This window comes from Crinia signifera, chromosome 3, assembly GCF_055691185.1.
Source record: "Crinia signifera chromosome 3, ASM5569118v1, whole genome shotgun sequence".
Taxonomy (NCBI): Eukaryota; Metazoa; Chordata; class Amphibia; order Anura; family Myobatrachidae; genus Crinia; species Crinia signifera.
In genome coordinates this window covers 161510458-161522633 of record NC_139219.1, presented here as the reverse complement: position 1 = coordinate 161522633, position 12176 = coordinate 161510458, and the positions used below count along the sequence as shown (strand labels likewise).

At 42.2% G+C, this 12176-nt stretch overlaps 1 protein-coding gene across 1 annotated transcript in view; it reads left to right on the top strand.

Annotated features, from left to right (window-relative positions):
* RFX6 (regulatory factor X6) overlaps positions 1–10498 on the top strand; it is a 111653-nt gene extending 101155 nt beyond the window's left edge. Inside the window, exons 18-19 of the mRNA XM_083174696.1 lie at positions 4749–4967; positions 10259–10498. Coding sequence (XP_083030822.1) covers positions 4749–4967; positions 10259–10440 — 401 coding nt within the window. The 3' untranslated portion in view covers positions 10441–10498. The remainder of the gene's footprint in view (positions 1–4748; positions 4968–10258) is intronic.
* Positions 10499–12176: the final 1678 nt, after the last annotated feature.

Here is a 12176-nt window from a genome sequence, read left to right as displayed (position 1 = left end):
TAAGAAAGGTACAAGAGGAGAGAGGGCCCTGCCCGTGAGAGCTTACATTCTAAAAGGGGAGGGTTAGACAGACAGGGGTGACACAGAAGGGAAAGAAGTGGGCATAAACAGTAGGTTAGGATGAGAGATGGTCAGGTTTTATGCTGGAGGGTGGGAAGAGGTCAGCTTAGTCTTTGATATTTTAAGTCTAAAAAAGCACTGGGTCATCCAGGAGAAGATAGCAGAGAGACAGTAGGAGATATGAGTGAGGATGGAAGTAGAGAGATAATTAAAGGAGCGGTAGATTTTAGTATTATCAGCATAGAGGTGATAGTGGAAGTTAAGTGAGCAAATAGGCTCACCCAGAGAAGACATATAGAGATAGAGAGGAAGAGGACCAAGAATAAAATGATGGGGGACACCTACTATCAATGGAAGAGCAGAAGTGGTGAAGTCATTAGAGGTACAGCTGGGCAATTTCAAAACAGATAGTGCAAATACAAGCATTAACAGTGATAGTCAAAGTTTTAGCAGTTGCAGAAATGGTGATAAGCTCCAAATGACTCCAAAGATCATTATACCTCTATGTTTTCACCCTGGCATGGACCTAATGCCCAAAACACAATGGGCCAGATTCTCTAAGCTTCAAAAGTGATAAAATGGAGAGCGATAAACAGCCAGCCAATCAGCTCCTACCTGCCATGTCACAGACTGTGTTTGAAAAATGTCAGGCAGGAGCTGATTGGCTGCCTGTTTATCACTCTCCATTTTATCATTTTTGAAGCTTAGAGAATCTGGCCCAATAAGAGGACCATTTGGTCATGGGATTTTAAGGAATTAAACCTAAAATATTGTTAATTGGTTAGATCTTTTGGCAATATGTAACACAAATATAGTATTTACAGTACATGTTCCATGGGTAAAAATGAAGGCGCTAATTTAGGGTTGGACACAACTCTGTTTAGCAGATGGATCTTGTGTTTTTTAGCCCTCTGCATGCACCTTGGCCAGAGCAACTACAGGTGATTTAGATTTATACAGTATGATATAGTTGAGATTTGCAGAGATTCACCCGGTTTATGTTGGACCTCTTGCAGCAGGTATAAGAATGGCGCAAAGTACACTGATATTGATGAAGACTACATTCCAAGTGGAAATATAGAGGCAGTGTAGCTCTGCAAATGGGCAATATCTGCATTTCTTTATAGGATTTTATCCCTGAGTCTCTTGCATTTGCGTCTCCTCCCACTTTTTTACTAGCAAATCAATTATTCACTGCTTCCAATTCTCAGCCCAGTTTTTAAAAAACTTTAATCTCTCTGTCTCCTCTTGCATTTGAATCATTGCTCACTCACGCAGTAATTAGTCCTAGTATGAAAAAAATAACTACAGTAAATATATTGCTCCAAATGATCTCACACATTACTATCCTATCAAATCTCAAACTTCTCTAAGCTTGTTTAGGGATTTCTCTAAGCTTCATTAGGGATTTCCTATACACACACACACATACACATACAGTAGCATACTTTCTTTTCACAATCTATTAATCATTGTTCCATTGATTGTGCTAATTAATGTGATTAATAATTTAATCATTGCACCTAAAGATTATTATTCACCCTTATTTTTCCTTAACCTCTCTACTGCGTTCATTTAGTCTACCATTTACATCCCATGAAAACACTGATTTACTTAGAATATATGCACACTGTCCTGTCTTGGTTTTCATATAACTTTTGAAATGTTTCCTTCAGTGGCCATTCTCAGGTTCAAACTCCGATCCACTTGTTGTATTTTTGGCGCATCACAATACTCAGTCCTAGGTCCACTCTCTTCCTCCATCATACTGTTGATCTCTCTCCGAATTCCCAAACAAGTTCTCAGAAATCACTTCTATATTCAAACCTCCCATTCGTCTTACTCACATATGTACACAGTATACCTTATGTGGTCTTGTGCATACTGCAGATACAGCCACTTTGGGTGTTAGTCTCAATCAGTCCCAATTGGCCAAATGTAATAGCCTCCAAGTTTGGAGGCTGTGCGGGATGACGGCCTAAATTGGACATTTCTTTAAAGGGACAATCACTTACGAGACATGGTTTTGCCTTGTAAGTGCTTCTTTAAACAAAATCACAGAGTTCGGTCAGCATCCCGCACAGCAGCCAAACGCAGAGGCTATTACATTTGGCTGGATAGGTATCTGCCAGTACATGAATTTGTACATTAGTATGCTCTATTTAAAATATTAGTTAAAATGTGATACTGTTTTTTAACATCAAAACCTGTTTCTGTATTTAAGCCTTCTACTCTCATCCCAGCCCAATGCTCTATCCTACTCACTCGCTGTCACTCCCATCTGTGTGGACCCCATCTCCCCCCTTTCCTTAGATTAAAAGCTCTCAGAAATAGGATCATCTTCCTTAGTATGCTTTTCCTATACACCATCACCTCTTCCTTACTGCTAACAACATCACCACTGAACTTTGCTTTCATCAGGCACTGCTTTTGTTGGTTTTGTGCAGCAATGTTTATCTAGCTGGTATGTAAAGCTGGGTTGAAGCTATCCTTTCTCAAACCAGGGGCACAGCCTCAGCATCCCCTCCTCATCCTTTCCCATCTGAGCAGATAGTAGTATTTCTCTATTTATATTACCATCTTATAATACAGACTGCATTTGTTGTCCTGGATAGTGGTCTGACATTTAAACATCAGGTGTCAGCCACAATCAAATCCTCATTCTTTCATCTGAGAAACATAGCCAGAATCAAGCACTTAATTCCCTCAGAAGACCTGCCTAAAGTCATACATGCATTTATATCATCACAACTAGACTACTGCAATGCTCTCTACCTGGGTCTCCCAGCAAAATAATTGCACCGCCAGACTATTAACTAACCAGCCCCAATCCTGCCGCATAGCTCCCATTCTCTACTCCCTTCACTGGCTACCTGTAAAATGGCGAATCGATTTCAATATTGGCTTGCTCACTTTCAAGGCCCTACATGACCAGGGCCCAAGGTACCTGCAGCAGCTTCTGATTCCTTACTGTCCTACTCCATTACTATGATCCGTTGAAGAATGACTACTAACAGTACCCAGAATTTCCATGAATTCATCTGGGGGTCGAGCTTTCAACGTTGTTGCTCCAACTCTATGGAACTCTCTTCCTCGCACAGTGCGAGAAGCCCCCACTGTAGAATCCTTTAAAAAGAGACTAAAGACATACTTATTTACACAAGCATTTCACTGACATCTACTGTTAAGCTTGTTTTGTATTTTGAGCTGTAAAGACAAAGGTAAAGCACTTTGAGTCCTATTGGGAGAAAACTTAAGTGCTATATAAAATAAAATTAATATTATTATTATTATTATTATTATTATTATTATTATTATTTATTATTTGTGGTCACCATATACTACATACAGCATTAGTAGCTGCCATATAATACTGACAGCAGAGGTGACCACCATATAATACAGATAGCTTTCGTGATTACCATATACTACAGAAGCATTATTGGCTGCCATATATTAAAGCCAGTATTAGTGATTGCCATATAATACACACAGTATTAGTGACTACCATACTATACACACAGCATTACTGACTTTAATATACTGCAGACAGTATATGTGACTGCCTTATATCACAAGCAACATTAGTGACCTACATATGCCACAGACAACAATAATTACCGTCATATACTACACCATCTAAACCACCATCTAAAACAGAAAGCATTAACCTCCTTATTTCATCACTGTGGACCAGGTGCACAAGGTTGAAAAGTGATAATGTGGAAAGTAATAAACTACTAGCCATTCAGCTCCTAACTGCTGTTACAGACTGTATTTGAAAAATGGCGGTTGGGAGTTTATTGGCTGGTTGTTTATCACACTCGAGTTTATCAAGATTGTTGCATCTGGACCTGTCTCATAAAAAGCAGTGAAGCAGTGATCCTAATTAACCCCCATTATATTATTAACCCATTATTGTTATTATTACCTTCTATAAATTATACCCAACCACCCTTCTCCACCTCCCACCTCCATCCATACTCTAACTGGTACCCGGTTATTGACAGTTATCATATCAATCTTCACAATACGTACATCACAATGCCATCATGGTTCAACATGTTACAAGGAACCAAGTTGACATTCTCAGACATTTAAAATGTTGCAAAGAGAAATGATGACATTCTTAATATACCAATGGTTAGATTTAATTAAACTGGGGGATAATTGAGGTAATGGTTAGGCTACAGGGAAGGGGATGGAGGTGAGGGTTAGAATGGTTAGTCACAGCTCACGTACCGGCAGCCGCTTTGATTGGCTACTGCTACGCAAGCTCTGGTTGCCAGCGTCCTTTTGTGCAGTGCAGCTGAGGCAGTCAAGAGGGGGGGGGGGGGGGGGGGTTTGCGGTGGGCAAAATGAGCTGTACTTTTAGTGCAGCTACACTTAAGGTGCCCATACATGTACCAATTACCCGGTACTTTTTGTGCTAAAATAGCATCGCATCACATGCACAACGCATGCACTAACGATACTATTTTAGCACAAAAAGTACCGGGTAATCAGTACGTGTATGGGCACCTTAAAGCTGATAAGTGTTGTAACAAGGGGTACTCATGATCATCGTTAAAATCTGCATTATGTAAATCAGTATATCTAGACGTGAAAAGGTCTATTGACATAAAATCTCTATACAGTACATTACTTTCGATATTTACCGAAATTGTATGTTGTTTCTTTCCGGATAGGTTATTATGGAAATCCTTTAAACTATGCAGAATCTCATCGGCTTGGATCAATAATTGATCAACATGTATCAGTCATTAGCAGCGTTAGTTCTATCCGCCCTGTTCATTCATTTAATGACATCCATGATCCACTCAATATATTGGATGACAGTGGAAGAAGGCAAGTTGGATCATACTACACAGACTCATCGCCTCCCATTATTTGTCACAATGCAGTGGGTAAGAGTAATACTATTTTTTGCAGATAATTAACTGAAATCGATCACAGATGAATTTGAGTTTTTAGGCTCCAGTTAACACTAATATTTTATTGCCAGCGATATATTTCATTTAGTAACACAGTGGTAATAATTATCTGTCTGGTGGGTCCTGCATTGTCCCCCTCCACTGTGTTGTCAGCATCCTAAAAATGCCTGTGAACATTTAATGGCCAATGTGCATACCTATGGTGCTTCAAACCAGCGGGGACTCAAGAAATCCTTCACTGAAGTTGCCAATAGTTCCAAGCCTTCTGTGGAAACCCTCCACCGGCAAACTATGTGAAGTGAAGGATAAATTAGGCTATTGCCATCTTCAGATGGCAGGAGCTACAGGAGCCACTCCATAGAAAACGATGTACTGTAGGTTACAGTTACAAATGGGAATAGAGAGATCACAGCAGGTATCTTCGATATCAGCTACAGTCCCTCAGTGATAAATTTGGGGGATACTAAATATTTGAAGTTAACCCCTGAATACAGGTGAACAGGTGTTTTCAGGAATTAATTCACAAATATTCAATGATAAATGGACCCAAAATGAGCTATGACTCATTCTTAAATGGAGCCCATTGTCTGTTGTTCAGTAATTCAGTGATGCTACTCCCAGCACTCGTCTCAGCTCCTTTAACTATTTTTGTGTTGTAACGGATGTACATACTCAGGGATGTTTTTACAGGGGGACGAGGCAAGCCGTGCAACTACACAGGGCACTGTATGGCTCGTCCTGCTGTTTGATTGCCGATGGAGGACAGTCCTCCTCCGTATCTAGCTGATGCGTTTGGGGGTGGTTATTAGCAAAGGGCGTGCAGTGCACCTGTAACCCCCTAGGCAGCGAGCATGTAAACCCTCTCCTCCCGGGCAACAAGCATGTAATCCCCCCTGGGTAATGAGCATGTAAACCCGCCCCCCGGGCAACAAACATGTAGTACCCCCCTGTGTAACAAGCATGTAAACCCTCCCTCCAGCAACAAGCATGTAATCACCCCACGATAAAAAGCTTGGTACCCTCTATGGCAGTGGTAGCCAACCCTAGCCCTCGAGAGCTACCAACAGTTCACATTTTCCAGACAACCTAGCTGCTGCACAGCTGCACTCATTAATCACTGACACATTTTAAAAGATCCACAGGTGGAGCTAATAAGCTCACTTGTGATTCTGTGAGGAGACCTGCAAAACATGCACTGTTGGTAGCTCTCGAGGACTAGGGTTGGCTACCCCAGCTCTATGGCAACAAGAATGTAATCCCCCCTGGTGGAATGAGCATATAATGCTCCCAAGGCAACAAGCATGAAACCCACCATGGCAAAAAGCATGAAGCTCCTGGCATCAAGTACATAGCTCCTGGCAAGTAGCATGTAGGTAAGCGGTACTTTTGTGGCATAATATGTAATAGGCATTATGGCATTTGACACAATGGGGGAAATTTACTTAGATGAATTCGTAAAAAAAAAAAAATCATACTTTTATAGGAAAATACAAAATGCTTTGCCGTATTCGTATTTTTGGCATTTACTATGCCAAAAATAAGATTTTTCGTATTCGTATTCATAGGACATTCGTATTTGTATTTACAAATACGAATGAATACACCATCGATAGAATACGACAGGAATCACCATTCAAAAGAATGGTGATTCCTGATTTACTAAGCGGCCGTATTGAAATTACGTCCGCTAATTGGCGTAAATCGGCCACGAATGGCCGGGCAAATACGCCAGGAAAATACCCTTTATTTTCCTGTCGTATTTGGCAGAAGCCTGCACAGATCAGTCAGATCCGTGCAGGCTTCAGTGTAAAAAAAAAAAAAAAGCATGACCCTTGACTTTTAGTTCCACAGTCTTTGTTTACATTGTGCGGCTCCGCCCCCCAAATACTGCTTTTGGGTGGCTTGCGGTCTAATGGCTCCTGATTGGCCGCTAGACGCCACATCCGGCCAATATTCAGGGGGTGTAGCTGCATGGTGTAAACAAAGACACCGTGCGGCTCCTGCTCAGTCCGTCTGGTTTCGGGTACTGCCGGTTTATTTTTTTGCCAAGAGCCGTGGACTTCTTCAGGATGGAAAAGGACAGATCTTCGGCATACTGTAGGACACATGTAAGTATAATTTCCTTCCACAGGTTCCCCTATGGATTGCATCGGATACTGGACCCCCGGACCAGGACACCGGACCCAGAGCACCAGGACCCCCGGACCAGGACACCAGAACCCCGGACCAGGACCGAGGGCTACCTACAGGCTCAAGATAGGTAAGTATCAGTATATATGGGCTATGTATGTATTAAAGTTTTATTTTACTTATGTGTCAGTGTATTTTTATTTAACTATTGGTTTTGCTTTGGAACTAAAAGTCACAGCAAGCCCATTAATGGGCCGCATGCTGGGACTTGTGGTTCTCCAAGTCCCAGTATGCGTTCCAGGCTTGCTGGGACTCATAGTTCAACAGTAAATCCCAATGGTTTATTCTATCTTTTTTACACTTAATCAGCCCGGTTACCACAGCCCAGGGTCACCGGGGACAACACCAGGCTTCAGCCTGGTCAGGTAAGTCCTGGAGGGGGTACCCACTCCCCCAGGACCCCTGGCCAGGCTGACTGGTCCGTAGGGTTAATGTTTTGGCCGTGGGACCTTATATAATAAGTGTCCCCCGGCTGTGACATTAGCCTGCTGGCTGGTTGGGTCTGGGGCTGGTTTAAAAAAATCGGGGAACCCCTATTTGCCGGGTTTCCTGATTTTTTATTACCAGCCCCGGCTTTTTTTATTACCAAGCTCTGATTTTTTTATTACTAGCCCCGGCTCTTTCAGCTTGGTGCTGTTACGGACGTTTTTTTTATAAAAATATTTTACACACTGCACCCTGCACGGATTTGCCGTATATATTGCCACTAATAGGAATCAATATGACATCGGAGGTTTACAAAGCAGTCGCATTTGACTGCTTTGTAAATTATCCTCCGGAACACGAATTTGCATACGGCTGAAACAGTCAGTCGTATTCATTCTTATTAAGAATACGAATAGGAAAAATCGTATTCGTATTCTTAGTAAATTTCCCCCAATGTGTAATGGGCATTATGGCATGTTCTATAATTAGTAATGGGCATTACAGTGTGCACTATAATGTGCAGTAGGCATTATGGTATGCATAGGTATAATGTGTAATGGGCATTATGGTGTGCGGTATAATGTGAATTGGCATTATGGTGTGGGGCATAATGTGTAATGCACATTACAATGTAGGGTGAAATGGGCATCACGTTGAGTGGCATAATGGGTAATAGTAATTATGGTTAAACAGTGTATATAGATTTAAGTAGCCTGGTTTGGACTTGTGTAGTAATCTGTGAGGCCCACTGTATGGGCGCGTGCAATTTAATAAATCCCAAATTATGTATGGGGGGGGGTAGGCATTTTTAACCGTTCGCATTGGGAGCTAAATTGTCTAGAAACAGTCCTGTACATACTTAGCAAGATTCTTCCCAAAACTAGGAGGTTGAGCATAGGCCTGGATTCATGCTTTGCTTGGTGGCTGGCTATTTAGGTGTCCTGGTGGATTTGTTTTGCACACACAATTAGGTGGCCATTTACGCAATTAGTATATTTAAAAAAAAAGTCTTTGCGGAATTTGAGGAACTGTGACTTGAGCTTCAAGCTTACATTTTTGTTCTCCACATGAACTCATAATAGACTAGTAAGCCCGCTCGAAGCAAATGCAAAAGCCAGTCTGCTACCTTGTGATTGCCACTGTGTTTGTGCATGTATGAGAGAGAAAGATATGTACTTTCACTCGCTGCCAACAGATGGCAGTGTTTTGGAGACACACAAGTGGACACTAAACACAGGAATAGTCGATGCCGGGTGTGGCTGCTACAGGACTGGGGATGTCTTCAGGGTATTGATTTCCGCCTGCACCTACAATACTAATGCAGGGGTAGCCAACTCCAGTCCTCGAGAGCTAACAACAGTTAACGTTTTCCAGGTCTCCTCACTGAATCATCCACCTGTGGATCATTTATAATGTGTCAGTCAGTAATGAGTGCACCTGTGAGGTGATCTAGAAGACGTGAACCATTGGTAGCTCTCGAGGAATGGAGTTGGCTACCACTGTACTAATGTATCTTGCCTCACCTTATGTGCCCCATTGCTTCTCCTCTGATAGCAGTGTGCTGCTGCGGCAGCCATATCTGCTGTCAATGTCACTGCTGGCATTGTCTCTTCATCATCACTGATACTGGGAATAGGCATGGCATTACTTAGCGATGAAAGAGGACAGAGAGATGAAGCCACCCAGGACATTGACAGCAGATGTTTCTGTAATAGCAGCATACTACTAAAAGAGGAGTAGCCACTGGGCATAAGAGGTGAGTGACAGCCCGCTCTAAGTAGTGTGGTGGTTACAGTGAGTTTGTGGAATAAGAAGTGGTGAGGTGCCGATGGGAGGGATAGGGTTAAGGTTGATTGTCCAGTGAGTTGGGAGGGGAGGCAAAACACTGTAGGGTGCTGTGATTCAAGGATGTTTGTATATATACACATATGTAGCAGACGGGGGAAGGGGGGGGGAATGAATTCAACATACCAGTGGCCAGGATGCCAGATTTAACCAATACCCACACCATTATCCCGACTACTGCTAGGAGACTGGCGTCGGAAACAGACATCAAAGATTCCCACTGCCAGGATGCAGTATGGAAATATGGTGGGGGGGGGGGGGGGGGGGGATTAGGCACTTAGAAGGGGGCATAAGGTTGGGCTGCAGGGTGGGGGGTTAGGTTTAGTTGGCAGGATACGGGTAAGGGTTAGGCACTAGCGGGAAGGGTGAGGGTCAGGCTGTGGAAGAGGAGGGTTAGTGGTAAGCTCAGTGGAGGAAGAGTTAGGGTTAGTAGGGGGCAGGGGGAGAGTAAGTGTACTTACCTGACCCCTGTTGAAATTCACTCCTTTAGGATGCTAGCATTCATATTCTGAATGCCAGCATCCCAACTGTGTGTCATCCACATGTGTCCGAGGCTGTGATTTCTTAGAATGCTCATTTCTGCTCTGTTTTTTTTAAGTTTCATCATAATAATGTAGATCTATTTGCCATTACACAGTTGAGTTAAGATGTTATATTAAAGTAAAATGGCGAATTGAATGCATCCTAGATATTACTTGTGTATTTAAGCAAATCATTAATTAAACAAATTAATAATACATTATAAAAAGAACAACTCTTTAATGCATTCAGAAATTATAAAAAGTCAGACCTCTGTTTTGCAGCTTCAAGCATACAGAGCGGATCATCAGCCTCCACCTCTCAGTGCATGTACAGAACGCCTGTTGAATACACCGCACAGGAAGACATGGATTCTCATGTACAGTCCACAGATGCCAGGGAGATGGTCTCCTCCTTGCCTCCAATCAATACAGTCTTTATGGGAGGGGCTTCCAGCAATACATGAGACAACATTGCTACAATAACTATCACACTGTGTAAACAGATCTGAGATTTCAGATGATTCAAAGGCCATAAAACACATTCAAATATGAAAAATAATAATTGACTGAATTGTTAAACATTGTAAAATATTCAGGAAAATGTTTTACATTTATGCAAAAATATTTAGAGGTCTCATACAGTATATCCAATTTCTAAATGTGCGCAACGCAGCCATCTAGGAATAACATACAGTACATTGGTAAATAATTTACACATACTTGAAATGCGATCTGGAAGTAATGAATGTTGTCTTACCGCCTTATTACATTGTTTTAAAACATAAAGTAAACCAAGTAAAAGGGGTTATTTACTCCCTAACAAATAATTGAGTGTTTTCTCATTGGATACTAAAGGACAATGGGGGAGATGCCATTTACGATTTTAAAATAACGGGTCCCGCTTCTTCTGCATAAGGAGGAGAAGCTGGCACCCATTACTGCCAGATGTATTAACCACTCCCCAGCCGATAAGGAGAGCCATTATGCCCAGCGTTAATGGCTCTCCTTATCTACGGCCACGGTGGCCCTGCACATACGCGATCTACATTTCCCCCTGGCTGGCTCTAATGGGCATGCACGAGAACTCACTATTACCACGAGATCTCCAACGCAGCCCAGATCCACAGCAGGGCTAGCTTGTCCCCACAGTGGGGTATAGGTTAGGTGCGCTAGTAATACATTGGGGAAAATGTAATCCGCCCCAGTTCTCTAGCGTTATGTGCATTTCTGCACTTAACGCTAGTTCATACATCTGCCCCAATATGTGGGGTGCAGTGCATTTCTATTTGTACAAATACTGTATGACTCATTACCCAGCTTTGACATTATGATAAGTAAACCACCTGTATATCTATAGTCTGGGTCTCAGTAAAGACACTTTCCTTTGCAGGTGCGCTAGGAACTAAATTTAGAAATGTATTCAAATTCAGTTGCTGCATTTAAAAGAAAAACTTCAGAGTGCATCCTTTAAGGTATACGGTCACTAGGTCGACAATAGAAAGGTCGACAGTCATTAGGTAGACCACTGAAGGTCGACATGCATGAAGGTCGACGTAACTGAAGGTCGACATGAGGTTTGGTCAACAGCGTCATTAGGTCGACATGGACAAACTAGTCCGTTAAATGGCTGACATTTAGGTTTTAACTTTTTTACCCTACATATGCAGACAGGCAGTATTTCATGCACTTCCATCCACTAGGGCGTGGAGGGAGAATATAACAGTGTCTCAAGCATAGTGAGGCACCGTGCCAAAAGCAAGGATGCGGTGTACTTTTCTAGTGTCCATGTCGACTGTGTCGACATCCAGGACAAAAAAGTGAAAAAACCCATGTCGACATTGGCTATGTTGACCTAATGGTTGTATCAACCTAACCCCATGTTGACCGTCTGTCATGTCGACCTTGATGCATGTTGACCTTCAGCGGTTTACCTAATAACTGTCCACCTTATTTTTGCCAACCTTTGACCCATACCCATCTTTTACGACCATTTTTTTCTCTATTTGTCCTATCTATAGTAAAAAAAAAATCATTTGTGGCAGTGCTAGAAGTTTGCTGATCCATAACAGTTTTTTCTTGTAATGTAGCTACGTTAACTAGACACATTCATAGGCCTGGCCCACACACGAACGTACCAAACTGCCCAGATGCCATACCTCCCAACTGTATCGTTCTTTCACGGGACTGTCGCGTTTTTTGA